The sequence below is a fragment of the Malaclemys terrapin genome, chromosome 8 (genome assembly GCF_027887155.1).
Source record: "Malaclemys terrapin pileata isolate rMalTer1 chromosome 8, rMalTer1.hap1, whole genome shotgun sequence".
NCBI lineage: Eukaryota > Metazoa > Chordata > Testudines > Emydidae > Malaclemys > Malaclemys terrapin.
Window position 1 is genome coordinate 5,863,484 of NC_071512.1, and position 27,773 is coordinate 5,891,256.

The window sequence follows — 27,773 nt, forward strand, 5'->3', positions numbered from 1 at the left end:
TAGGGACCAGTCCAATGCCACTCAGCTCAATTACTCTAACATCAATGCAGACGGTGCCCCTTGACCCTCACCTTCTCCCTATGATGTGACATAGCTGGCCAATAAGGCTGTGTTGTCCTGGGCTGCCATAAGCAATGCTAAATCAACGCATGGGGAAAGAGGAGTTGAACGAAGGAGTCTGTCCACACTAAGGAAGGTGCCAGCGGTCCGACATTGGGAGGGAGAAGCCCCTCTTTATTACTGGACATGAAGGAACCTCCTTTTGTCAGTTTACCCTTGCTTGTGAGTTACTGCTGGTGCTGAGTTATAATCTGAAGGGTCAAAATATGGAATGGAGCCTGGAGATGCCATAACATTTAACTGTCTGGTAATTTACAGGATACAAACCTGTGTGGTTTGTCCAGGAAACATGGGCTCAGCTGATCCAATGGGAGGTGTCCAAAGAAGATGTAGATGAAGTCAACATTGACATATTAGGGGCTGCGGTTCCATATTAAGTATTTATCTAGTGATACAAATTATATGAGATGTCCAGGGATTACCCTGCAGGAGCTCTGGGATTAAAGGTATCACTCCTCCTTCCCCCCATAGACCCTCGGTAGTAACGATAACAGCAGAGTTAATAAGAACGGCCATACTGTGTCAGACCAATGGTCCACCGAGCCCAGTGCCCGGTCTCCCAACAGTGGCCGGTGCCAGATGCTTCAGGCAGAGTGAACAGAATGGGGCAATTATCAAGAAATCCATCCCCTGTTGTCCAGTCCCAGCTTCTAGTTGTCAGAGATTTAGGGACACCCACAACCTGGGGCTGCGTCCCTGACCATCCTGGCTAATAGCCATTGATGGACCGATCCTCCATGAACTTATCTCATTCTTTTTTTAAACCAGTTTTACTTTTGGCCTTTGCAACATTCCCAGGCAACAAGTTCCACGGGTTCGCTGAGTTGTGTGAAGTAGTACTTCCTTATGTTTGTTTTAAACCTGCTGCCTATTCATTTCATTGGGTGACCCCTGGTTCTTGTGTTATGAGAAGGAGTAAATAACACTCCCTTGTTCACTTTCTCCACACCATTCATTTATAGACGTCTATCATATCCCCTCTTAGTTGCCTCTTTTCCAAGCTGAACAGTCCCAGTCTTTTTAATCTCTCCTCATATAGAAGCTATTCCATCTCCCTAATTGTTTTTGTTGTCCTTCTCTGTACTTTTCCCAATTCTAAGATATCATTTTTGAGATGGGGTGACCAGAACTGCATGCAGCATTCAAGGTGTGGACATACCATGGATTTATATAGTGGCATTATGATATTCTCTTATTATCTATCCCTTTCCTAGTGGTTCCTAACATTGTTCGCTTTTCTGAGCCATTGCAAGTTGAGCAGATGTTTTCAGAGAACTAGTCGCAAGAACAGACATCGTCTAAGCACTCAGAAAGCCTTATGTTCTATCCCGTTCGGTATCCCAAAGGACTAAGCCATCAAACTGATCCAAACTGGAATGTTTTTACTAACAGTATTTAATATGTGTATGGCGGCAGAACATAGGCCCTGCAAGGGGCATAAGGGTCCCATTGTCCTGTGCACTACACAAACGTAGGCATAGACACAGTGCCTGCCCCAGAGAACTGGCAAACTCATTGCATCACTGCAGGTGATCGCTCAGCTGAAAATGGGGCAATGGGCATCCCTGGGAATCCTCGAACAGCCCCATTTTCCTCTGATTGCTCTGATCTTATCGTTTGAATGTAGGCTGTGGACTCAGAATCCATTTTGGGAGGAAGCAGGGGAGAGGGGGAGTTAGGACAGCCCACCCGAGAGAAAGGGAAGCGGAGCAAGAGACAGAATTGGAAAACATAGAGGAGGAGGAGGAGGGAGGGAGACAGAAACCCTGCCCAGTGCACTGAACGGTTTCCTCTTGCCTGGTTCTAAAACGTTCAGATTCCTTCAGACCTTCAGAGAGCCTGAAGTTTTCTCATCTCTGCTGCCCTGTCTGCGAGGTATGGCACAAACCCTTCTCCCTGTCCCTTCTCTATTTCAATTATTTCTCATCACTTCGTTATTGCTAATCTGGCCAATTCCTGTAAAGCGTCTAATACAGGAATCTGAACTGTTCGCTGTACAGAAAGTTATGCCCATTATTCCTAGATAGAGGGGGCATGCTTGGTTCTGTTGATAAACCAATGCTCTATCTATCTATCTATCTATCTATCTATCTATCTATCCCCAGACACCCCCTCTATCTATCTATCTATCTATCCCCAGACACCCCCTCTATCTATCTATCCCCAGACACCTCCTCTATCTATCCCCAGACACCCCCTCTATCTATCTATCTATCTATCTATCTATCCCCAGACACCCCCTCTATCTATCTATCTATCTATCTATCTATCTATCCCCAGACACCCCCTCTATCTATCTATCTATCCCCAGAAACCTCCTCTATCTATCCCCAGACACCCCCTCTATCTATCTATCTATCTATCTATCTATCTATCTATCTATCTAAAACTCACTGAATTCTTTCTCCTCCAGAGCTGAAAACCTTATTACCTTTCAGTTGCAGATGAACAGTGTTAACTATTATGTGATCAGAAATATTGTATATGAGTTTGCAGTCTTTTCTGAGCTGGTTCAGTTTATCCTTGTTCCTTTCTTTTGTTTTCCAGTTGCTATAAATAGATAGCTGTTTATTTATTTGTTTAGAGAGAGGTGAAGTACCAGCTCGCAGGCATGTCACATTTACTGCACTGAGAATCAGATTTAGTTATAAATCAGCGCCGATTAATTAAGTCCTGGGGCGGCATACTGTCATTTGATACCTTGGTGTCCCATGCTTTTGGAAAAACAAAGTTTTGCAGATTTTGTTCTCCTGAACTCTTTTTACCACATTCTCTTCTTTTTTCTTTTTCCTTTCTTTTCTTTTTCCTTCAAAGAAAGGTATTCTTATTCATTCTTTTTCTTCCAAGCAGCTTTTGAAATTATGTCAGGTTCTTCTTATCCCTCTAATTGTTTTGTTTAATTCTAGCTAAATTGTAAAGGACAGGGATCGCAGGAGAGAAAACAGAATTTTGGGTTGTTGTTTTTTTTAAAAAGCCCAGTTGAGAGCCATTAAAAATAAGGATCAGACACTCCCGTTATTTATGTTTGTCCAAAAGAACAAACCCCTTGTTTCCTTTAAAGGCAGCAGCTGTCTTAGCAATCCAACCGCCTCCCTCACAACCCAGAAGAAAAACTTTGTTTCAGAAGCATGGACACATTATTACCGCAAAGAAAAGAAAATTCAGCTGGATGGTGACGAAATTCCCATTCAGACTGAAGGGCAGGATCTTCCAGTGAATCTGAATTTGAGTACTTTGTCTTTATTATCAAGTTAAAACACCCGGAAAAAAAAAACAACAACAAACCTAAAGGAACAGACTGGAAACTGCAACAGATTGTTCTCCTGGAAGGGTGGAAGAGACCGGGGGGAGAAATAGCTTTAAATGGAAGTAAATGGCTGCAGTGTTCTGTGAAACAGTTAAAACAAAGCATTGTCTGCCACATAGGCAGAGGCAGGAGATGGGGGGCTGGGAGGAGGAAGGAGGGAAAGAGGAGGACCAACTTTTCAAACTTTTTTGCAAGCCCCACCTCCTGCAGAACCTCTCCTCTGACATGACTCACCCCCACTGGAATGCTGGCTCCCATGGAAACCCTTGCAGGGTCCTCTGCTGGAGCCAGGATGTAGAGCCTTTATAGCTGAGACAAGCTGCTGAAGGCAGGGAGGCGATGTTCAGCGGGACCTTGGGGGAATGTTCTTCTGAGCCTTTGCCACCTGTCTAGAAGTCGGGTGACCAGAATCGGAACAGTCCCGATTTTTGGGTCTTTTTCTTATATAGGCTCCTATTACCACCCACCCCCTGTCCCGATTTTTCACATTTGCTGTCTGGTCACCCTATCTGGAAGCGGCAAAGTCCAAGGGTGTCTCTGTGCAGCAGTCAAAAGGCCATCTCTTCATCTCTCCCCTTCCTCCTTTCTAGTCTTCTCCTGCAAGCGTGCGTAAGCTGGTTCATTCTAACGCCTAAGGAGGCAACAGGGCCTGGGTATTTTTGGAATAAGCACTGAAATATCCTTATTCTGAAGTGAATGACACCACCGCCCTAGTAATGCTGCATTTGGTCTGAATGAGGACAGGAGTCTGGCCCAAGCGACTGAGAGTATTTTCTGCCTCATTGGGGTACTGTATCCCAGGCAGAGGGCAGTAATTCACTGGGAAGGATTCAACTTTACTTTGTTTCCTTATACTGGGTAGCTTAGTCCAAGAAATGGATCAGAAAATAGATAGAGCCCAAATTCTGCCCCCTTACTCACGCTGGGTGGTGCCCTGCTCCACAGGGAGTCCTGCTGAAATGAACAGTGGAGTAAAGTCCTGCTTATGGTGAGTAGGGGGTGGAGGAACCCAGCCCATAGAAATGTGTTAGTGCTAAATATTTACTCTCTTCTCCCTTTGAAGTCGGCTCCGCCTCTCCCAAGCTAAACCCATCCATCTAGCCCTAAAAGTGTCAGAGCTTGATAGACGGATCGCACCTACCTCCTGAAGCAACCGAGTCAGAGAGGTTGCTCACGGAGGACTCGATCCTGCATGACGTTGTGAGCCTCCTGAGAGCACTCTACAGTCCATCTGCCAAGGTCCATGGAAAGTCCTCTCTGACCCAGGCTGCTTTCAAACCCTGTCTTCAATCTTGTTCCAAGAGAAATTAACAAGTCACTGTTACATGTGGCAGCGACACAATTGGTTCAATTACCAGAGCCATGGCTAAACTGAGTGGCTACTAATTCCACCTAGGCCTGGTCTACACCGTTTTGGGATCAATTTAACTATTCCCACAAGGAGGTGCGATTTTCTACTGAACTAGTTAAATCAGCACAACCTCTAGTGTGGACAAAGTTACATCAGGATAAAGGTGCTTATACTGTTCCACCCTATTCTTGTAAGGAATGAGGAATAAGCTATGCCTTTTTAAGCACCATTATCCCAGTATTCCTGCATCCACACTTGAGGGTTTGTACCACTTTAACTATTCTGGTTTCTCTATAGCAGAACAATTTTTTGTTTATGGACAAGCCATTCCTCAGCCTTAATCTAAGGAGGTAGCTGCCGCCTTTCCCCCTGGCTCTAATAGTAACGCAGGGGTGGGTGTGCTGGTAAGTTGAAGCGAGTTTCTGCCGGTGTTGGGAACCATCCAGGCTTCCATCCAACCCCAATTTCCTGCTTCTTCTCTCTTGAGATTTGGTGCCGAGTGCTGACAGTCCCGTGTGGAACAGCTGGGCTAGCTGGCGTAGGTGGCACAGGATCTGAACAGGGACCTGACCAAAACTACTGTCAAACCCGAGATAGTCTAAACTTGGTTTTAGCCCAGAACCGATTTGTTAAATCAAATTGAAAAGAGCCTTGCTTGCATGGCTCAGGCGCTGCTTCCACGGTGGGTTCCCAGTGCTCCCATTATGTTTATGTAATGGTTGTTTTCCTCCTGTATCTTGATGTGCTTGGTATATGGCTGTACTTCGATATACTGGCCTTTTTTCACTCGTATCTTCATCCCCTTTTATTTGCTCCGAGGAGCTGCAATTTATTATAGACACTGCAGAGCCTTTGAGCACTAACAAATACTAATGCAATATGTATTATATAAAATTATATTAAATAGCTATGCATCCGAAGAAGTGAGGTTTTTACTCACGAAACTTATGCCCAAATAAATCTGTTAGTCTTTAAGGTGCCACCAGACTCCTTGTTGTTTTTGTAGATACAGACTAACACGGCTACCCCCTGATACTTAATGCAATATTAGTAACACACAATCAATGAGATCATGCACCTTTCATATGCTGACCCTAAAGAGCTTGAGAAAGGGAGGTGAGTATTATTATCACCATTTTACAGAGGGGAAACTGAGGCAGAGAGCAGTTAACATGTGATTTTGCCCAAAGTCACAAAACTAATCTGGCGCAGAGTTAGAAAGGAAACCCATATCACCTGACTAACCTAGCCTTATCTAACCACTAGACCACACTCTCTCCTCTCAGCCACAACAGCAGTATATGCTATAATAGCAATAGGTTCTGCCTAGACTCCTTAAGGACATCACTAGCAGAGAATGGAGATACATATCTTTACATTCATCTGGTTCTTACCCTGTTTCCCCGAAAATAAGACATCCTCCGAAAATAAGGCCTACTTACAGTTTTGCCTCTCGTTGTAATATAAGGCATCCCCCCGATAATAAGACCTCCCCGATAATAAGGCATCCACCAATAATAAGGCATTTTTCATTTCTGAAAAATAAGACATCCCCTGAAAATAAGACCTAGCGCATCTTTGGGAGCAAAAATTAATATAAGACACTGTCTTATTTTCGGGGAAACAGGGTAGCTGTTTCAGCAGATGGAATTGAACTGCAGTTACTTCTAAAACGTATTGATCCTGCAGTTTGCAAAAAATGGTACCATCAAACCATACATTAACCAACAACGTCTCTAGTCCCTAGCAGCTTTATCTGAGCTGTGAGATCACCTGGGATCGTGAGCTATCAGATGGAGACTGCTGCCCAGAGATGGCAATGCTGTTCTTGTAACCCCAGCCTGCACTCAGACTCTTCTATGTTATGTGGGGGGGGGACAGGGTGCCCCACATCTTGATAATTAGATTCAAAGGGAAAAGCAGCAAAGGATCGTTTTAGACTTTCTAAAAAAACCCAAAATACTTTGTCAAGGAACTCGGCCAGATGATCATTTCCAGTTCCAGGCTCACCAAATGCCAGCTCCAGCTACCATTGAGCTCCATGGCAAAACTCCCAGGGACTGTAAATGGGGCAGGAGCAGGCACTGAGAGATTTTATTCAAAGCACTAAACTGGTGCATCACATAGAGGAACTGATTCAGGCTGGAGGAGGGCTGGGATTTTCTGTCCTGTCTGCATATCTTGAAGTGGACTCCAGGGGGAGTCCTCTCATAGGCTGAGCAGCACCGTTCTCCTCCCCGCACCCAGAACTAAACGTGGCATCCTATGGGACTTACGTAACCTTGGCCTAGGGCGTCTGCCACATGGACTACGTCATAGCTTCCAAATGGCTCCCCTCTGGAAAAGCTGTCCAGCTGTCCCGCCCCCAGATGTTCCTTCTCGTCCTCCAGGGGAACATCCAGAAAGAGGAGAGGCAGAGGGGAACAAGAGATACTTGGGTTCTGTCTCCTGAGAGTCACTAGCTTCTGAAGAGAACTCAGTGCAAAATTAGTTTGTCCGAAAACAATAAAACAACATAAAACAAATGCAGTGTAGAATCTACCCCGTATTTCAGGATGTAATGTGGCGGGCGGGGGGGGGGTGGGGAGCTTTTTGATTATTTTAAAATCAACAAACCAAAGAAACTAAAACATAACGTAGAATTAAAAAACTGAGCAGCTTCAAAGCAGTAAAGGAGTTGCCGTTCTGAGCCTAATTTGAAGTGATATGTGGATTTATTTTTGTTCCTGACCATGAGACTCTGCCCTTCCATCACCAAACCTCTTTTGCTGGCCCAGTGCCTACAGAGGTCCGAGGCCTCCACTTTGAGGGTTTGTTAGACAGAACAGATGATAAAGAGCATGGCAACTTCTCTGCTAGCATCTGTTATGAGCTAACAAAAACACACCAACAAGGTAGAGGCCAGCCTCCGAAGAGTTGCCTCATCTGGTTGTGAATGCTGTGACCTCACACCAAGACAAAGTTGCCTTAGTGGAAGCTTTGTCCATCTAAACTCTTGTGCTCTTCCAAGTTTATCTGCAGTAGGCGTATATTTCAAACAGTGGTGAAAGGTGATTGGTTCAGGAGGGAGCTAAGCTAATGATGATCGTATCTTTACATGGTGACTGCTATCCAAATGGATATTCTCAAAGGATTTAAGTGGGACCCGGGTGTTGTCTAGGCCTTGTGTTAGAGAGGGGTAAATTTGACCCAAAGTGCTTTATACGTTTAACAACCTGCTTTTATGCATTGTATCTATTGGAATCACTCTCCCAACCAGCAAAGTGCAGCCACCTCAGGAGTGAAACGTGGCAGCTGTGATTCACGTTAGGAAAGGTGAGGACACAGGCTCATGGCTAGTCCCGATAAGTTATGTTAGGGGTTTGGTTGAGCGGATACAGAGCTGTCAGCATTGCCTGAGTTTAGCAGAGCAAGTCCTGATGCCCTTATGTTCCTAAAGTAACATCCCCAGGGAGGAATATAGGAGTGTCTTTTTAGATGAACAAGTGGGATCTATGCCTGGTTCCTCATTAGTGTAAGGTGTCCAAGCTCATACTCAGGGTTTAACAGTGATGATATTTCACTAGCAAAATCCTGGTTTATGCACAACTCTTGCTGGTAAAATAAAACCCTCATAATAAAAAAAAAAAAAAATCCGGTATCAATGGCACAAGTGTATTATCCTTTATATTATGATAACTGAGATCAAGGACTCCATTTTACTAGGCATTGTGCAGACACAGAATATAAACAGTCTGCCCCACAGAGGGTGGGGTGGGAGGGGAAATTGAGGCACAGAGTGGTGAAGTGACTTGCCCAAGGTCACACAGTATGGCAGTGTCAGGACTAGGAATAGCAGGCAGGTCTCTTGGGTCCCAGTCCAGTATCCTAGCCCCTAGACGACACTGCCTTTCTGTAAATAAAGAAAGGGAAGTATCTGGAATGTGCAGCCCCCTAGGCCAGGACTGTGGCAGATGGATGGCAAAATTCAAGCATGTAGGAGAATAAAGTCTAGGGAGCAGTGGCAGCAGCAAAGAGGGGTGGTGAGGGTCAGGAGAACGGCAGGATCTGCTAGAGATGCGGATGAGGGGAAGTGCTAGTCCTGGGGAGGCCAAATGGGTCCAGGTGAGCAGAGAAAGAATGAAACCAGGCCAAGGGGGGAGACAATACAGGGCTGCCACAAGATTATAATGCAGAGCAGCTAGATATTGTAGTAATAGCCACTTGAGAAAGGCAGACAGGCAAACGACAGACATTTCTGATCCCCAGCACGAAGGCAGCAGTAAATTCGTGGACAAATTGAAAGACAATGGGACAGATTCTGCCCCTTCCCTGGTTCCCCCAAACCTTTCTTCCACCTTGTGGAGTACAGGGGATTTGAACTGCAGGGGAGTTCCCCCCAGCACAGGGGCAGCATAAGGCCAACAGAGGTGGCCCTGCTGTGCAGCTCCCATAGGGGCATGGTGGGGCATGGCCAGGGATGAGAGGAAGTGTGTCATGGAAAGTGGGAGCATGTCCAGAGCTTGGCTATTCTGAGCTGCAGAGCAGATTATAGGCTGCCATGCATGGCTGCTGTGAATTAGAATAGCCCTGGCTGGATCCAGGAGCAGCCCAGCCCGAGGGAGGTGCAAACGTCGCATTTGGCCATCATTGCCCCTCTCCTCTCCCTCCGCCACTCCCGGTCTGCACCTCCTGAGAGTCAGAGCACGGAATCAGGCTCTTGGGATCTCAGCTGTGCTGGGTTTGAACCGTGCCCAGCGCTACATGGCCCCATTCTCAGTTCACCACCGTAATAAACACCATAAACAGTAACAACAAAATGCAGGTTTGTGAAAAGATTCAGGGGATAAATTAATCCCAGGGCTCCTGCCATTTTTAGCTTTGGTTGCCACAACACCTTGTCAATTAGCCAATCGGGCTTGTTTATACCCACACTTCAGCAACATTGGGACATTGGCAGCAGATTGAGGGACGTGATCGTTCCCCTCTATTCGACATTGGCGAGGCCTCATCTGGAGTACTGTGTCCAGTTTTGGGCCCCACACTACAAGAAGGATGTGGAAAAATTGGAAAAAGTCCAGCGGAGGGCCACAAAAATGATTAAGGGGCTGGAGCACATGATTTATGAGGAGAGGCTGAGGGAACTGGGATTATTTAGTCTGCAGAAGAGAAGAATGAGAGATTTGATAGCTGCTTTCAACTACCTGAAAGGGGGTTCCAAAGAGGATGGATCTAGACTGTTCTCAGTGGTACCAGATGACAGAACAAGGAGCAATGGTCTCAAGTTGCAGTGGGGGAGGTTTAGGTTGGATATTAAGAAAAACTTTTTCACTAGGAGGGTGGTGAAGCACTGGAATGGGTTACCTAGGGTGGTGGTGCAATCTCCTTCCTTAAAGCCCGGCTTGACAAAGCCCTGGCTGGGATGATTTAGTTGGGGATTGGTCCTGCTTTGAACAGGGGGTTGGACTAGATACCTCCTGAGGTCCCTTCCAACCCTGCTAGTCTATGATTCTAGGATGCCATTCAAACGTAGCCTAGCTGGTTCAGTAGGAATGCTGCTAGCTGTTCTGGATGAGCAACTCAGCAAGTCATGACCATGGCTGCCAGGAAGCCAGCCTTGTTCATGAGCAACAGAGGCCTGGTGATCCTGGATAAGGGCTGTGTGGGGGTCAGCCACTGAAATTCATAGGAGGTGAGACCATCTTCTTCCCAAACCCACCTGGAGTTCAGCAGCAGTGCTGGGGGGAGAGGAGGGGTCCTGGTTGTCGGTGTTTTCCCCTGGAGCTCTGGTACGGGACACTGTCAGAGAAAGGATACTGGGCTGGACAGACCATTGGTCTGACCCAGGCTGTTCCTATGTGTGATGCTGCTTGGTCAGCTTCATTTTCTTCATTTGTTCCTCATGGGCTGGGCGGGAACAGAGCCTTCGAAATGCTAGATCTCTGCACCAGCCCTGTTTTATCCCCTCCAAAGTATCCCTATGCTACACCCCTTCACCTCTGCCTCTAATGCCCGGTCCTAAGGGCTGAGGAGAGCCAAGTGCAAGTGCGGAGCCCAGAAATGCCAATTCCAAATACTTCAGAGAGATGAATGCTGAGCAGTGTGAGGCTCTCTCTTCCTCTGCTGGTTCAAGGCACGTCCAACCACGGCTGGCTCAGGGCAAGGGATTCCTGTCAGGTCTCTCATGGTAGCCCAGGTCACTGACCTCCTGGGATGTCCCACGGAGATCCTCTCATCTCATGAGGACTTTCAACTCGTCCTCACCTTGACCTGTTCTCAGAGTCTGGTCACAGTCTCAGCATCACCATCTGCTGAAACTCAGTGCGGAATTTACTGGAGACAGGAACATGCATTGGACGTGGTGGGATGAATAGATACCCTGAGAGCCTGCAAAGAAGATTGTGCTGCCCCTGTCCACTCCATGGTAGGTAGAGAAACTGGGAAAGTATCCTCCATGACTCACACCATGGTAGAAAACCTTTTGCTATAGCGATAGCATCGTGGAGTGCAGAGCCACTGAACTGTTGCTGAGGGGCTATATTACCACATAAGAACAGCCATATTGGGTCAGACCAAAGGTCCATCTAGCCCAGTATCCTGTCTTCTGACAGTGATCAATGCCAGGTGCTCCAGAGGGAATGAACAGACCAGGTAATCATCAAGTGATCCATCCCATTCATCATTTAGGAAGGGCTATTCATCACATTGCAAAGGAGCTCGGGTCTTCCAGACCCTGAAAAGTCCTCAGGGCAAAGTCTCAGTGCAGCTCCTCTCGAAGGCTGGGGGTTTATGAGAGTTTATTTTAATTTTGTTTTTTAAGTAAACTTGTTTTCCTGCCTCTGGCGCGAGACATCTATGCCGTGCTTGTTTGCCTAGAGAGTTTATTCAAGTTCCCCCTTCCTCCAAACACAACAGTGGGACCTCAGAGCGTCTCCTGGCTTCTAGTGAGCATCCGATTCAGAGACCCCAGCTCAGCACAATCCCCTGTTGTTGTACAGGTTTAGCGATGGGGACATGATCTACATGCAATCCAGGTTGGTTTGGGGGCTGCACTTTTTTAACACAAGCCCATTCTACCCATTCAACTCCCCCTTCCTCTTTGCTCAGCACGGTGAAGTTTCCATGCCTGAGACAGAAATGGAGCAAAAGGCAACTTCCAAGCCAAACAACCCCTGTTAGCAGACACACAAGAAAAGCCCTCCCAAGGCAGGGGACGGCGGCGATGGAGGGAACAGCCAGAATCGGCTGTACTTTTCCACCCAAAATGCCCATCAAAAGGGGAAGAACTAGTGACCTCAGCTTCAGGTCTTGGCAGCCACGGGAGAGCTTTCAGCAGACTCCAGAGCAAATAAAGGAGAGAGGAAGGGACTTGGTGTACGGAACAGGAGGATGGGGGTGGAGGGAGGACCCTGTATGCACTAAACAGCAGCCAAGCCACAGGAAACGGATTCCCTCCCACCCCCTGCTTCTCAGCACAAGAGCCTCTGATACCGAAATGTCAGCTGCTGCTCTGTATCCATTGGCTACTGCGCAGTGTACCTTCCAGACCCCCCGAAATCCACGTTACCACTACGCTCTTGCATCCCAGGTGGGGAGTATATACAGACCTCTGCCACGTCTGTGTAAAATATGTCACGGCCTGTACGTTGTGAAATATTACATGGTCAGCCAGTCTTCCCACTTAAGCTACAGGCCTGCGTGCTCTTTTAAATAGATTTCAATATACCTGTAGCTAAAACGTCCTGCATTTTAAAGAGCATGAAAACAGGCCGGTCTGTGGATAGGTGAGATATCATTTTGTGTATTGGGAATTTATAGGGCATTCTTCTTCGGCCAATGCAATAAAGACAGACAGACATTGAGAAGGATTCTTGATTGTCCCCTCCTAAAACACAGGACTTGTTCACCTCTCACTTACCCTGGGGATTAGCTCCAGTTACAGCCATTGATGGCCAGTGGTATAGACACACCATTCCAACCCCCCAATGTAAACAAGCTCCCCTTAGCCGGGATTTGCATTGGTGCAGTGTATCCCTGTTGCAGGCAGGGTTAGGTTGCAGCCGTGCAAATGGGAGTTTCTAGCAGATTTGCTGAAGTGACGGTGGCCACCAATGTAGACAAGGGCTGAGAACCAGCTTGGGAACTTTTATTCTGGGTAATTCTCTGCCCGTTACCAGGGGGAAGCTCTCTTTCAGAGCATCACAGCCTAGACATGTGCCAGTAGAGACAGGTGGATGGGAAGCCAGGAGGAAAGCGATTTGGAAGGCGTGGGACAAACGCTGGGTTTTTTGTTTTCACGAGAGGGAGGTGGCGACAGGAACTTCCGCTCGCACCATTGCTCTGTCCCGCCGCCAGATGCGAGGACTCTGCCAGCCTAGGCCTTTCCACCCTCTGCTTTCAACATTCAGAGGGGATTGATCCCTCCACACAGGAAGCAGGGGGGTGAAACAAGGATCGATTGATTTCACCAGCTGCCACTCTTGCTTTGGATGGATTTAAAACAAGGCTCACTGCAGCTGGCACTAACTGGCCCCCTATTGGCAGGCCCTGCGGAGAAGCCAAGCACTGAATGGGCCTGAGACCCTGATCTCCCCTCTCAGCCCTAGGGAGAAGGGTAAGGATCCTGCCTCCTTCTCCTGCCCCTGTGCTCCGTTCCAGCGGTAGATAGGGGCTGCAAAGCGCCTGCAAGACTTCTCCCAGCACAAGCATTGCATAGGGTCACCATGGCAGCCGTGCATTGTCCCCAGTGCAAGCCCCAGTGTAGAAATGGGCTGGGAGCGGCAGGGTGAGCGGAGGAGGGGGTAGGGCCATAGCATGGAGCACTATGGACATTCTGGGCGGCATAAAGGCCCATTGGCAGACCAGGTTGCTCCAACTTACACCACTCTGGTCCCTGGAGCAGCCCAGCATCTGCAGGGTGCAAAGCTGGTGTCAAGGCCCCCGGCGCGGGACACAACACAGAGTCCTCTCGAACTCTCTCTGAGTCAGTTTGGAGGCCCATTGGCAGGGCAGGGTGGGGGCGGAGGGGGTAGCCTGCGCTGCTGCAGTCCCTGCTCTAATAGTCTGTGGATCAACAGAGGGCATCAGTCTCCTGGGTTTCCCTCGGTCGGTTTGTTTGTCTAAGGCCTGGGACACGTGCTCAGCAGAGTGAGGCCAGGCAGGTTGCAGGCCTGAATGCAACAGCAGGAGATAAAAAGTTAAGAGCGGCAACAAAGCATCTCAGCCCTCTAGGAAGGCAGGGACCGGGTGAGCTGCCTCCGCTCACACACCAGCAGCCATGCTCGGCAAACACCAAGGCCCTGTGTACAAAAAGAAAACGATCTGGGCGATGCCCCAGCCCCTTTGACCAGGGTCCTTTCAAACAGGGTGGAGATGGTTTGGCTGCTAATGCAGGCAGGTCCAGAGCAGAGAATGCCCTGCCATTGTCCTCAGCAGCTGAATTCCAGCCCTGCTCTGGGCTCAGCTTCTCCTGTTGATAGCGCAGGGGACTTGCGCAGACAGGATATTGGAGTCCCTGCATTTTTGGCAGTCAGTTCATTCTGGGAGTCAGCTTGTGCTGGTGCATGGAGAGCAGAAAGTGCCTCGGGAGCCCACCGAGGGGACTAAGGGCTTGTTTATACGGGGGGAAAAGCCTGCAGTAGTTGGTGCGCGCTGGCTAACCCACACTGACTCCCTGTGTGGACACTCCTACTGTGCACTACAAGCGCCTTTGTGCGCATTAGCTTACTGTGCTTTGGAAGTGTAGTAAGCTAACCCACCTGAGGGGGCTCTAGTGTGCAGTGAGAGCGCCCATCCTGGGAGTACAGAGCAACTAGTGCGCTTCAAATTCACCCTAGCTCACTGAGCACTCACGTCACTGTGTAGGCAAGCCCTGAGAGTGAGCAATGATGGGAAATAACGGGGAGCCTTCATGAACTTATCTGAGATACACGCACAAAGCCTGAATCCCCTGAGCCCTCTTAGAAGAGAGAGGCAGATACTGTAGGTCCTCCAATATGTTTTATAGGAGAAAGGGTGGACATCGGTTTGCCCACATTGCATCATGCAGGCAGTCAAGATTGATTCATTTGACTTTTAAGATAAAGTCCACTACTGCAATCTTGAAAGTAGACATCTTCAGGGTAGGTTTGAGGCCTAGTGACTTGTAGAGAGAGAAGAACTTAGAGAATTCTGGGACTTCTTGAAACTTCTAAAACTTCTGGAAAAGTTTTATAGGGTTCACAACAGGTTAGAGCTTCATTCTGGAGCGTTCTCTTTCTCCCTCTCTCATTCGGTCGCACTCTGACTTACTCTTCCTCTTTTGTTCCCCAATTTCTCTTCTCTGAATGGAACAATATATGATGCTGTGTGAAGTTTTATATTCTATACCTAGAGCTGGTCTAATCTTTTTCAATGAAAAACAACTTTTTGCCCAAAATAAACATTTTTGCTGAAGATTTTCATTCTGATTGCAATTTTCGGATGTTTCAAGGAAAAAAATAGAAACCAAAAACCCAACCACATTTTTTCCATCAAATTTTTAACGTTCAAAAACCATTTTTTTCCCCACTGAAGACAGTTTTCAATTTCAGGTTTTCACCCAAAAGCCAACATTTTTTTTTTGCAGGAATATTTTTTAAAAAATTGTTTCCCCACGAATGTAATTGGCCATTGTATAATTGTAAAGTGCTTTGAGATCTTTAGATGAAAAACACTGCAGACATGAAATCATGGTTATTAGCAGGACTCCTAGTTCACGAAGGCCTTTTCCACCTTCCATCCAAGCTCTCTCCAGACCCAGCCCGGGGAATCAGTGACTCAGACGCTCTCGTGCAGTGAATTCTGCAGGTGATAAAGCTTCACTCTGTAATGCTAACGTCCAACCCTTGTTCTTTTTCTTTCCCATTTATCCAGGCTTCATTGAAAGATGCGGGTCTGGATCTTCTTCCTTATCTGCCTAGCTGGCAAGGCGCTGGCAGCACCTGTAAGTATTGTGCCTGACCCTCATCCTACCACCTTCCCTTCCCAGAATGGGCAGTCCCTGCACCAGGGTTCTCATTGGGGGCACTGCCACCAGTAGAAAGTTGTTAACTTACACCTCCCCAATAAATGCCAAGGCACATCCTGTATTGGGTGGGGTTTTTTTTATAGAGCTCCCTCTTCCGTCTCCTGCATCGTGGCACTGAATGGACCCTCACTGTAATTGCCCCACTGTGACTCCCTTTTCCACAGCTGGTGGAGCTAATGTGAACCTCACGGCCCATTTTTCCATAGGTTTGGGATCCTAACTCCTCTTCAACCATCACCCACATCCTTGCGGTGCTATGGTCACCACCCGATCTTTATCTACTGGTTCCTATGAAATGCTTCTCTGTCTCCCTGTATACCCTTGCACAGGGGAGGAAGCTCTGGAGCCATTTTGCAGGAGGTTTAGAATAAAGCCATGAACCAAAGCCAGTGAGAGAACAGAACAGAATCCCTCGGGAATGGCGCGCTTACTGATTATGTGCCTTGTAAACCCCTGCACAAACTCACGCCCCAGGGCAAGAAGATTTCACTGGGGGTGCAGCCCAAATCAGGGCCTAGGGTAAAAAGTAGGAATGCATGGACTTTAACCCCTTTGATTCTGAATGAAATAACCAGGCATAGCTGGGAAGGGAGAGAAAATGCTCCTCCTGGATAGCCAGAAATGGCTATGGGCCATCTGATATCTGGTGAAGGGGTTAAGGGACCAGAAGACCAACACGTGTTCCGTCAGGATCTGCTCCGAACAGTACCACTTTGGATCCCAGTAGCCACACGGGAGGGAGGGCACCTGAAATTCCAGTAGAGCCGGACTGGGAGTCAAAGGAGCTGGAATGTCCTCAGCCAGGCGTAACTCCTAAGACATTAGTTCAGATTCAGTAACCCAGTCCATTGGGGCATCTAGCCCAAGCTGTGCTCCAAGAGTGGCCCTTGGAGAAACCCGATGCCCCTTATGAAGTCAGAGGTAGGGCAGATTTTAAGAAGGTCTCCACTAGTAAAGCAAAGATCCAAGAGAAGCTGCCCAGGGAGGTGCCCCTCTCTCCTCTGCACGTTGGGAGGCACAAACATTATTAGCCCATTGGCCTGCAAAGCGCAGGCTCTCCGCGAGCTGGCACTCTGCCACTGGGTGCGGGGAGTGCATGCGGTGAGGCATTGCCAGCAGGGAGCTGCTGCCCGAGAGTTGAGTGAGAGGAAGCGAATAGTGAGCTGAGATTGCAAGCTCTGTGGGGCAGGGACCCTCTTTCTGGTCATCTGTGCAGTGTCTAGCACAATGGGATCCTGCTCTGTGACCGGGGCTCTTATTGCAATGCAAGGACTGAATACAGAACAACAGTCATTAATAATGGTGTGGGAGGGGACTCGGCCTCACTGACACCGCCAAATGCCTCTTCCCAGGTGGGGGCCTTTGGGATGAGTATCCTTGTTCTGCATTGGAGAGTGGGGCTGGAGCTGCTCCAAGGGCAGCAGATGGGGGGGGGGCTTTTCTTCAAGCCAAACTCTTATCTGGCACAGCTCTGACTGAGACCCCCGCTCATCCTCTGCCCACTGGCCATCACGTGCCAGACTCCACACAACATTTATATTACACTAACCCAGAGCTCAAGAATTCCTGCAGCTCAGAAAGGAGTCAGAAACGGCTGCCTCCCATGTCAACAGCGTGGGAATGGCTGCCTCTCTCCAGCAGGAGAGGTCCCACTTGGCTCTGGTGATGGGGGAGGGATAGCTCAATGGTTTGAGCATTGGTCTGCTAAACCCAGGGTTGTGAGTTCAGTCCTTGAGGGGGCCACTTAGGGATCTGGGGCAAAATCAGTACTTGGTCCTGCCAGGAGCGGCATGAGGGGTTTTGCCACTCTAGGTGGCAGCACTCCTCCTCTGAGCATTCGGCGGCAGCGGTCCTTCTGCTCCTCGTCTTCGGGGCACTTCAGCAGTGAGTCCTGGAGCGAGTGAAGGACCCGGAGCGGAAGGCCCCCCCGCCGCCGAATTTTCGCCGAGGGCGGAAAAATGCCGCCCCCTCAAATCCTACCGCTCTAGGCCAAAGCGCCGGCCCTGGGTCCTGCTAGTGAAGGCAGGGGACTGGACTCGATGACCTTTCAGGGTCCCTTCCAGTTCTATGAAATAGGTATATCACCATCTATTTTTATATTTATATTTATGCATTGACGAAGCAAACAAGGGCCGGGCACAGCTCTGAGTACCAAACAACTGCCCTCTCTGCATACAGGCAGAGCGTGTAGAAGTGCAAAAGTGCAGGGAACAGAGACCAAAGGTATCACTATTTCATAGCTTCCCCAGCTGGCAGGGTTCCCCTTCCTGAGAATGTCCACACGAGGATCTGGGCTCGGCCGTGCACAGGGGGCCGTGGGGCAGGAGATGTGAGATGTAGGGGAGGTCACATTTCTGACAGCACTTTCCCCCGTCTTCCTCCTTTCCAGCAGGAAGCCCTGCCAGACGAGATTGAAGTAGTGGAGGATCCTACAACCGTGGTATGAAATGACCCAGCATTGCCTCTTTCTTGTACACTTCGGGGGCGGTGCTTGGGGTGGGGGCAGCATGCAGAGTGCAGCCCCCTGGCTGCCTCTACGCGTAGGAGCTGGAGGGGGGCCATGTCGCTGCTTCCAGGAGCCACGTGGAGCGACCCCCGACCCTGCTCCCCAGCTGGAGTGCCGGAGCGTGGCAAGCCCCAGACATAGCTCCCCAGCAGGAGCTCAAGGGCCAGATTAAAATGGCTGGCGGGCCAGATCCAGCCCATGGGCCGTAGTTTGCCCACCCCTGGTTTAAAGACTTCAAGTTACAGAGAATCCATCATGGACACTAGTTTAAACCTGCCCCATGCTGCCCCCCGCTGCAGAGAAAGTGAAAAACCACCAGGATCTTTGACCCAGGGGGAAATTTCTTTCAGACCCCAAATCTGGCGATCAGATAGACCCTGAGCATGTGGGCAAGACCCAGCAGCCAGACACCTGGGAAAGGATTCTCTGTAGTAACTCAGAGCCCTCCCCAGCTAGTGTCCCACCACCGGCCGTAAATCATCTGTCCAGGCTTCGGCCTGGGTGTGGAACCCCCCACCCCCACCTCTTTCAGTGGGACCGGCTACATGGCACAGGGTCAGATTTCCCAGCGAGCTCAGCACCCAGCACTGCAAATCTGGCCACCCCCTGAGTTCTCGCACTAATTCTGGCCATGGTGACCATGCGCCGTATCCCATTGGCCAATCAGAATACAGCTATGGCTGAGTTGATCTCCTGTCTTCCAGGAGCCTGTCGGAGTCAATCCCGTCCAGGTGGAGGTCGGGGAGTTCGAGGAGCCCACCGAGGACGTGGAGGAGATCGTGGCTGAGAGTAAGTGACTCCCCACCTGCCCACTCCCCGCCCTGCTCTGCAGCGTCCCAGCCCACGGACCAGAGACAGCTGTCCCTTCCTCCTGATGGGGGATTGGGCTCAGATCCAACGTTGCTTTCCCGCCCTCTTTCAGATCCCTGCCAGAACCATCACTGCAAGCACGGCAAAATCTGTGAGGTGGACGATAACAACACCCCCATGTGTGTGTGCCAAGACCCCTCCACCTGCCCACCCAGCGTTGGCCTGTTCGAGAAGGTGAGCAGAGAAATGAAGCGCTATTAAGGAGGACAAGGAGGGGAGAAGTCGAGCTGCTGCCTGTACATCACATGATGACCAGTCCGAGGCCCTGAATGGCTTAGGAGACTGATCATAGGAGATGGGTCCCGGGTTTGAATCTGGCCCCGGTCAGTAATCCCCAATATGGTGGCCCCTCTGAAATAAGTTCGTTGCCTCGCTCTCGTTCCTGTAGGGAAGTCGTCAGAGCCAAGAGTTTGCCAGGCTGACTCTCCGGGAGTCTCTCTAATGTTCTGTCCCCTTCCCCGCAGGTGTGTGGCACTGACAACAAGACCTATGACTCCTCCTGCCACTTCTTTGCCACCAAGTGCACCCTGGAGGGCACCAAGAAGGGACACAAGCTCCACCTGGACTACATCGGGCCCTGCAAATGTGAGTTTGCACCTGCAAGGAGGCAAACCAGCCCCCACATAGCTCCTAACAGGTGTCTATGGCACATCTCCCCACTGCTCAGCAACCAGTTATCTCCTATGTCTGGCTTGCAACCCTGCAGCTCGTCCATGGTGCTGGAGTATAGACTCCCGGTGTCAGGCACACACAAACCAGGGATCAGCTGCCGCCTTCTAATCAAATCCTGAAAGGGCAAAGGGGCTGCAGGAAAGACCCTTCCCCTTCCCTCCACTAGAACCCCTGAGCTGGGGGAGGAGGTAACCATTTAAGGGGAGCGGTCCCGCAGTCAGGGCTGACGGGGGCCGATCATCTGTTCGTGCCAGGGGTTCCTGATCCTGCCTTTTAATAAGATAGCACATCCCCTGTCTCCTAGGGCCCCTGATGGGGTTTGCCCCACCGAATGGGCTGCAGTCAGGGAATTCTCCCCAGTTCTCAGTGTAAAAGCAGACAGGGACTGCCAGGAGAACGTACGTTCCTGCAGCATTTCCTGATGCTAAATGGGTCCCCGCGTCCAGCTCCACCACCGTGACAGCCTAGCCATCAGCACCTTCCCTGCCCAGCACCTTCTGGCCGTTCCTGCATGAGAGTTAAGGAGAGCCTGCTGGGACCCTCTTTGTCCCTCAGCTCCCCCCGGGCACCCGCCCTGGACCCTGCCAGCCTGTGGCACTCCCTGGCCCCAACGCGCAGCACCAGCTAGGCTGGGGATGTGACCAGGGCTCTGCTACTCATTTATGAAGCAGCAGTAAGTGCCATGGGCCTGGGCCCTGAGCTGGCTGCCTGCCTCTGCCCAGCACAGGCCCAAGAGCTTGAGGTACCTTTGTGTGGCCACTACAGCCTGGCGCCAGCGTTCCTCCCAGGGAAACGGCCAGAATTTGGCCTTAAGGGTCGTGCTTTTTCCTCCCGCTGATCTATCCTTGGAAAGGCCCCTGGGATCGATCACGGGCAGCACTGTGTCTCCCCAGCCTCTGATCTCAGAAGCACATACAACAGGCGCCGACAACGGCGCAACCTGCCCTGCGGGCTGGTGCTCTCCGTTTGGTCCCACCCGCCGTCCACGCCTGGCCCGTGACCGGCCCACGTGCCCAGACCCCACAGCCGGTGCCGCCAGCCCTAGGGACGCTGTAATGCCAAGGGAAGGCAGCCTGCAGACTCACAGGGGCTGCTAGGGCAGAGGGAATTGCAATCACTAGACAAGCCCCGCTGCTAAGCGTTTTGCTGGCTCAACACGTCTGAGAGGCGGGAGGCCTGACAGGAGCATATTGTTTCACCCTGGAATGCCCATTTCAAATGCAAAGCCGGGCTCTGTCCAGACCTGCCCTGCCCACCTCCCCCGAGCAACCCCTGGCACAATAGCCTTATTGTGGTCAGGGTGTCTCAGTGCTAGACAGCAACTAGCAGAGCAGGGGAGGCTGCTCAGAAGTATGATTCAGCAGAGAACTCCAGGTGACAATGAGGCCTCTGTACTTTATCCAGCGTTTCTCTCTTAAGCCTTATGCTGCTGGAGTTATTCAGGGGGCAGGGGTGGGAAGGCTTGTAGCCAGCTGCTCATCACACAGTGCTCCATACAGAGACCCTTCATGGACAGGGCTGTATCAGAAAGCACCTTGATTTGCATTTGCTGGGGTTTCTAGGAGCAGCACCAGCCGCCTGCTGATAGTGGGAGTTTCAAAGTGAGGATCTGGTGCCCAAAGGACCAGCAGCCCACATGGGCTGCATGTAGGGACCTGCCGTTTTGCACAGGAGCTAGGAGCTAAACTCACGGGCATTTAAGGACCCCATAAAACACCGAGGGCCGTTGACACCTGGTGGAGGGATGCTGAATCTCTTTAGCGACAAACCCAGATGTCAGATGATCAATTCTCTACATTTATCTGCATGTTCTTTAGCCACAAGGGACCACTGCAGGAAAATGGAATCTGTACGCCATCAGATTTTCATCCGCTCCTGCTACTCATTCCCTACTCGATCGTCCTTAATCCTCCGTGGGCGACAGAATAAATTCCACAGCAATCAATTGGCAGGGAACAGACCGAGGGTTTGGACTCTGGGTGCGAAATAAGTGGCAGGAGCTGGCAGAGCCCTCAAGCAGGAGAAGACATTCAGGAAGACATCCCTGGTAGCAGGGGGCTGATCAAGAAGAACCGTAGAATTGTTTCTAAATATAAAGAGTTTTCCTTCCGCCTCTCCCATTCCCCCCCCGGCCCAGGTGTCTGCAGCTCGCCAATAAATCGGTGGTTTGCTCTTCCCAAAACAAGCTTGATCAGCGCAGCGGCTGGTGTGTTTTGCTTCCCGCGGTGTCCTTGTCCCGTGCAGGCAGCACACAACATCTCATTGTAGTGGCAGCAGAAAGCTCAAGTGAATAAACCAAAGATCCAGGCAACTTTTCTGGTGGCAGGATGGGAAGCAAGGGGGGAGGGGATGGGGTTTAGCCGGGCGACAGCAACCAGAATGCAGGCTCACGCTAGCTTGGCTGGGGGAGGCGACAGCACAGAGCCACCAGGTCTATGGATTCCTAAGTTAAGGCCAGAGGGGACTGCTATGATCATCCAGTCTGACCTCCTGCAATAGGATTTTCCCTGGTGGTTTTTGCACGGAGCCCAGAGATTCGTGGTGGAATTAGAAGAGACTTCCCCTTCCGCCACCACGGCTGGATCATTCATGGGCCACCGGCAGTGGGCTGCATGGAAGGTTTGGTCCCAGCAGCCCTGAGGGAGGTAGGGGTGTGCCCAAGACAGCGTGTACTGCTCCAGGAGGTAGAAATTCGACCATGAACCCAGCAGCAAAACACCCGGGTACATAAACTGTAACAGGCCGCAGCAAACAGCAGAGCCGAGGTGAAGCCCCTCCCAGCGGCGCAAGGGCAGAGGAGGCGATGTCCTGCTCCAGGAGGCAGGGTGGGAGCAGCTCCGCTCCATGCGCTGATGCCGACTGCAGCCAAGGGACGGTTCCGGTCCCACTCGGGAAGCTGGGCAGGGCCCCGTTCTGACGGCTCTGTGCTTGGGTTCCAGACATTCCTCCCTGCCTGGACACGGAGCTGACCGAGTTCCCCCTGCGCATGCGCGACTGGCTCAAGAACGTGCTGGTCACCCTGTACGAGCGGGACGAGGACAACAACCTGCTGACGGAGAAGCAGAAGCTCAAGGTGAGTGGACATGTGGGGAGCCCGCCCCGGTGCCCGCGGTGACCCAATCCCGTGAGCCCTGGTGCCTGCAGGGAGCCCTGCTCTGCGCACACACAGCCCAGTTCTGCACACGCTAGTGTCAAGGTGGATTCCAGCCAGCACACGCTGGTGCACTCCTGAATCCCAGCTTAATTGCAGGCTGGTGGATGCACACAAAGTCCACCCTAGTGAGCAACTCAAACCCCCCCCCCCCATTCACACACGCACTAGTAATTCTCTTGCTCGTCAGCACTCCATCTTCCTAGAGCAACCCCCTGCCCAGCCAGCCTCTTTGTCCCCCTCTGACAGTGACCCCCACCCCAGCGGCTCTGTCCAGGAGGCGGGCTCCCAGCCGCAGCCACCAGGCAGCTTCACGAGGTCTCTGCTTTAACAGGTGAAGAAGATTCACGAGAACGAGAAGCGTCTGGAAGCCGGCGAGCACACTGTGGAGCTGCTGGCCCGGGACTTTGAGAAGAACTACAACATGTACATCTTCCCCGTGCACTGGCAATTCGGCCAGCTGGACCAGCATCCGATTGATGGGTACGGTACTCGCCTCCCAGCCGGGGCCAGGGGCTGATTCCCTGGCCTTTCTCGGACGGCTTGCTGGGTTCAGACCCAGAGCAGGTCACAAGTGCAAAGAGTGTCTCGGTCTTCTCCCAGCCCCTGAGCGTCTGTGCACATCACAGACCCACGGCACGTGGTTGCAGGTGTTCTGTGTTCCAGAGAAGCCCAGGAGCGGGAAGGACATGGGTAGGTTAGGGTTGCAGTGAACTAGCCAAGCTGGGCATGGGCTTGGGACTGGCCTGAGGTATTCAAGGCTCGATTAGCAGCGCTTTGCTGGGGAGAGGCCTGCACTTTGCCTGGCTCACATCCAGGCGGCGACGGATCACAGCATGGGCAGGGTAGCAGGAAGGAACGGGCTGTGCAAGGAAAAGGATGCCAAGCCCTGCTGTGAAGATGAAGATGACAGGGCTCTATAAATACATGGAGCAGAGGGGGAGCTTTGTTAGCCAGCATTAACCCTCTGAGCTCTGTGCTCCATATCAGCCTTTACTGTGCCCCAGCACGCTGGGCTGTGACAAGACAAACACCGTGTGTCTGAGTTGCTGTCGGGATAGCGCTGGACGGCTCAGGTGGCCAGCAAGTGCTCGAGGGAATGAGGTCCCACACTGGCTGGGCAGTTTCCAAGGGAAGGCATTGCTCTTAGCCAGACTCCAAGGAGGAGATGGGGAGTCAGCCCCATGACCCGCTGCCCAGGCCTGGCCCAGCGCAGACTGAAGCCGATGGAAGGACTCTCATGAAGTCCATTGGGCCCTGGAGCGGGTCCAGAGGGCGTTCTCGGGTGGGAGGATGTGGAGAGGAACCCAGGGGAGGACGGAATGTAGGAAGAGGGAGAAGCAGTCTGAGCAGAGACAGCAGCCCTGTGGGATGCCCCTGTGAACACTGCACACCCCCTTCCACTCACCCCTCCCCAGCAGTCCCACTGTACCAGAAGCCACACGTGGGGGTGGGGGGGCGAGGAGGATGCAGCGACGCTCCCCACCCCATCAGCAGAGAGAGGCTGTGGTGCATTGTTGGGGGGGACTCTGGCCTGGGCTCAGACCATCTCGGCTCTCCTGGCAGGTACCTGTCCCACACCGAGCTGGCCCCACTCCGAGCTCCCCTCATCCCCATGGAGCACTGCACCACCCGCTTCTTCGAAGAGTGCGACCTGGACAATGACAAGTACATCGCCCTGGAGGAATGGGGCAGCTGCTTCGGCATCAAGGAGAGTAAGTAGCTGCCGTCCCCACCTTGGCAGCAGCTGGGGACAGTAGAGGAAGGGGCGGGCAGGACGCAGGGAAGGGTGGGACCGGTCCAAAGACAGCTCTCCGAGATCCCAGCTGGCCAAGGGCTAAAGAGGAAGCAGCAGTAAACGCAGGGGGAGATTTGTGCACCATTTACAAAGTCTGGTGAGGGGCGTCCTTTCCCTGTCTGCCCGGAAAGTGGCGGGCACCCTTTGGGCACTAAATACATAACAGCACAAATAGAATGAATGCCTTTGCGTGTCAAAACGCTCTCCTACACGGGGTGACCTCTGCCCCGGTCGCAAACAGGGCTGAGAAAATCCTAGGCCCAGGCGTTGGCCCAGCTCTGCCCCTTCTGGAGTCAGCGTTAGGGCTTTTGTCTACCCCGTTCGGACTACAGAGGAGGGAACCGCAGCATGCACTAGTGCACTGCATTGTAACTGCCCCGTGTGAACGCTGTGGGTGCGAACTGAGGGATCTAGTTTGTATTACCGCTAGTCCTATTTAGTAAGGACGGCGTGTCTCTCCTGAACCGTGCAGGATTCATTAGGCTGACGATCCCCGGCACAACGAACTCCCATGGCTTCAATGTAAGCGTTAAAGGGAGCGGGATAATTCATTCCTAACCGAGGCCTTGTTCATTATGATTTAACATTTCTACTGTGGTAGCACCTCAAGGCTGGGCCCAGTTGTGCAAAGAATGCGTGTGCAAATGAAGAATATCAGAATAGGTGGCAGTGCTTCGGAGGCAACAAACACGACCGTTGCTATTTCAGAGAGCGCCTGAGTGACCTCCCCTTAATCTTGCCTAGAGGTCATTATTGCTGAGTGAACTGTGGGAGTCACTGCCAAAAGCCAACAGATCACTGCCTCCCCCACACAAAAAAATTGGTGTGGAATGACTCTCCCAGTGGAGTCAGAACCTCGGAATCCCTGGGAACTTCTACCACATGAGCTAAAGCACCCATCCTGAGAGCTTTCTGCAGCGCAGAACTCACAGCTCAGGAGGAGAAGGGTGCTAAAGTGTCTTTAAATTAAGCATGTGCTATACGCTGTGATCCCTCCCTCAATATGCCCCTTCCATGACCAGCTCTGCCCCCTGGCACACCTGTGCCAGAGCTTGCAAAGGGCATCTTGCACAATGCTTGTGCTGGGGGAATCTTCCTCCTCTTTTAGAGCCCCTTCATGCCTTTCCAGCCTTTTTATCCAACGTGAAAGGAGTCAGAAGAGGGGTGAGTCTGAACTTGATGGCAGTAGTAGTCATGAACGTCTATGTGAGATGTAACCACTAGAGGGGGACAAAGAGCAACACGGCATTAGCCTGGGTTACATCTAGCACAGTCTGAATGTTAGTGAAGACTTTCTTAACTTCTTCTCTCTCTCCTTTTGCAGAGGACATTGACAAGGACCTCGTGATCTAAGCCAGCAGCTTCCTTTTCTGTTGCCTCCTTTTTTTTTTTTTTACCTCCTGTTTCCTTTTATTTTTAAACCTTTTTTGTTTTGTTTTTTCCCCTGGGGACAAGGTGCTAATATAGATCTAAACGTATATTAACGGTGCTAAAAGAGACAACAACTTATTGTTAGTAGCCTAATGAATACCACTAGAATACTCTGCTCACGCATCCATTTCAGCGTGTTCTTCTCTGCTCTCTGATTCGACAACAAAGTTACAATAACCAGCCCTGTTCCTGTGCTAAATAGCTACTCCCTCTTCTTATCCATTCTTGGATTTTTTTTTTCAAACTCCTTACTAATATGTTCTTCAGATCTTTCAATGTAAAGCAAAGCCATCCCAGAGGATTAACTCCCTGATTTCCAGACGGCAAGTGAGGGAAGATGTATCCAGAGGATGTTAGAAGATTGGGCTTTCCAAAGTTTAGTGGAGCAAGTGGTGGTGAAAGTTTGGGGTGCTGGATTTTAGTTCCTGTTAGGGAGGATGGAGAAGGGAGTGGGATAGACACTGAAGATCCAGAATGGCAAAATTTAAATTCCTAGGGCTTGAATTTATTAATAATTGGGCACAAATAGTTTTTAAAAAACGCACAAGTTAAAAAAAAAACATCATGTAAAATCCCCTTTAAAAATAAAGGTTTGAAAATGCTACATGCTTTATTATTACTCGGTGATTGTACTGTTCTTGTGTTTTCCATGCTTTAAAATTAGCTTTTGGTGCTGACGTGTTTGGTGGTGGTATTTTTATTTGATCTTGCCGTTGCGATTCCGCTGGAGCCAAGACAATGCTTTCCGTGGCTTTCGCGACATTACACATCTCCCCATGTCACTTCCCATCACTGCCTCTGGCACTCTTAAATTCCAGCCCTGCTCCACCAGGGACGCTCTGTTCGATGTGGAGGTGACACTCCTGCTCAGAAAGATGCGCGTGACATAGACAAGCACGTGTTTGCTTTTTTTTGGAACCTGTTGTGGTGTTTCAGTTTTGTTTTGTTTTAGTTGGGGTTTTTATGGAGCGGGTCTCGTACAGACTCACGGGAGATGGTTAGATCTCGCAGGCTGAGAACTTTTTACGTCTGAATGTTCCCCGGTGCCTTTTATTATTAAATTCTTGCCACAGTGTGAGCAATCTGACGAGTCTCTCGTAATAAAAGATAATTATTTGAAACCGTGACACTAAACGAGCTGACACTGTCTGTTTCTTGTCATCCTCCTTGGGAGGTCAAAGCTGAGCACCCCGGTCAACTTCTAAGAGTGGAAGGTCGTGCCAGGTGCCACTTGAAAGCTAATTCCCCCATGAACTGCTGTCACAAACCTTGCACCTTAACATTCCCGCTGCACGATGAATCTCATTGAATAACACTACGTTCCTGGATCAAAGAAACCGTTTCCCTACAGAACAGGTAGCATTTTAAAGAGCCCAGACTGTGGGTCGCACCTTTGGCTGGGCCCTAATCGCAGTGCCATGAGTCAACGGGTCTCGTCTCCTCACCTGCTTAAAGTATTTTGCTGAACTAGAGCCCGAGTGCTCGGCACGTGCCAGGATCAGTCCCCTTCCCTGTGTGATTTGGGCGTTCTGAACGCATGA

The 27,773-nt window shown here is 50.6% G+C and overlaps 1 protein-coding gene across 2 annotated transcripts; it reads left to right on the forward strand.

Moving 5' to 3' along the window:
* The first annotated feature begins 1,866 nt into the window (after window positions 1-1,866).
* SPARC (secreted protein acidic and cysteine rich) lies at window positions 1,867-26,909 on the forward strand. 2 transcript variants are annotated; one of them, XM_054037084.1, is made up of 10 exons: window positions 1,867-1,995; window positions 15,651-15,720; window positions 18,197-18,244; window positions 19,015-19,099; window positions 19,233-19,354; window positions 19,645-19,765; window positions 22,792-22,925; window positions 23,338-23,486; window positions 24,570-24,718; window positions 26,126-26,909. In XM_054037084.1, exons 2-10 carry the CDS (start codon window positions 15,664-15,666, stop codon window positions 26,152-26,154), a joined length of 894 nt encoding a protein of 297 aa, XP_053893059.1. In that variant the 5' UTR covers window positions 1,867-1,995; window positions 15,651-15,663; the 3' UTR covers window positions 26,155-26,909. The 2 variants fall into 2 exon arrangements, with proteins under 2 accessions (XP_053893059.1, XP_053893058.1); XM_054037083.1 differs by having other exon boundaries at window positions 1,868-1,995; window positions 18,194-18,244.
* Window positions 26,910-27,773: the final 864 nt, after the last annotated feature.

Coding starts and splice junctions, on each gene's coding strand:
- SPARC (XM_054037083.1), top strand. CDS start 15,664: ATGCGGGTCTGGATCTTCTTCCTTATCTGCCTAGCTGGCAAGGCGCTG. Junction 15,721..18,193: donor GCAAGGCGCTGGCAGCACCT/GTAAGTATTGTG, acceptor CCTCCTTTCCAG/CAGGAAGCCCTGCCAGACGA. Junction 19,100..19,232: donor GGAGGAGATCGTGGCTGAGA/GTAAGTGACTCC, acceptor GCCCTCTTTCAG/ATCCCTGCCAGAACCATCAC.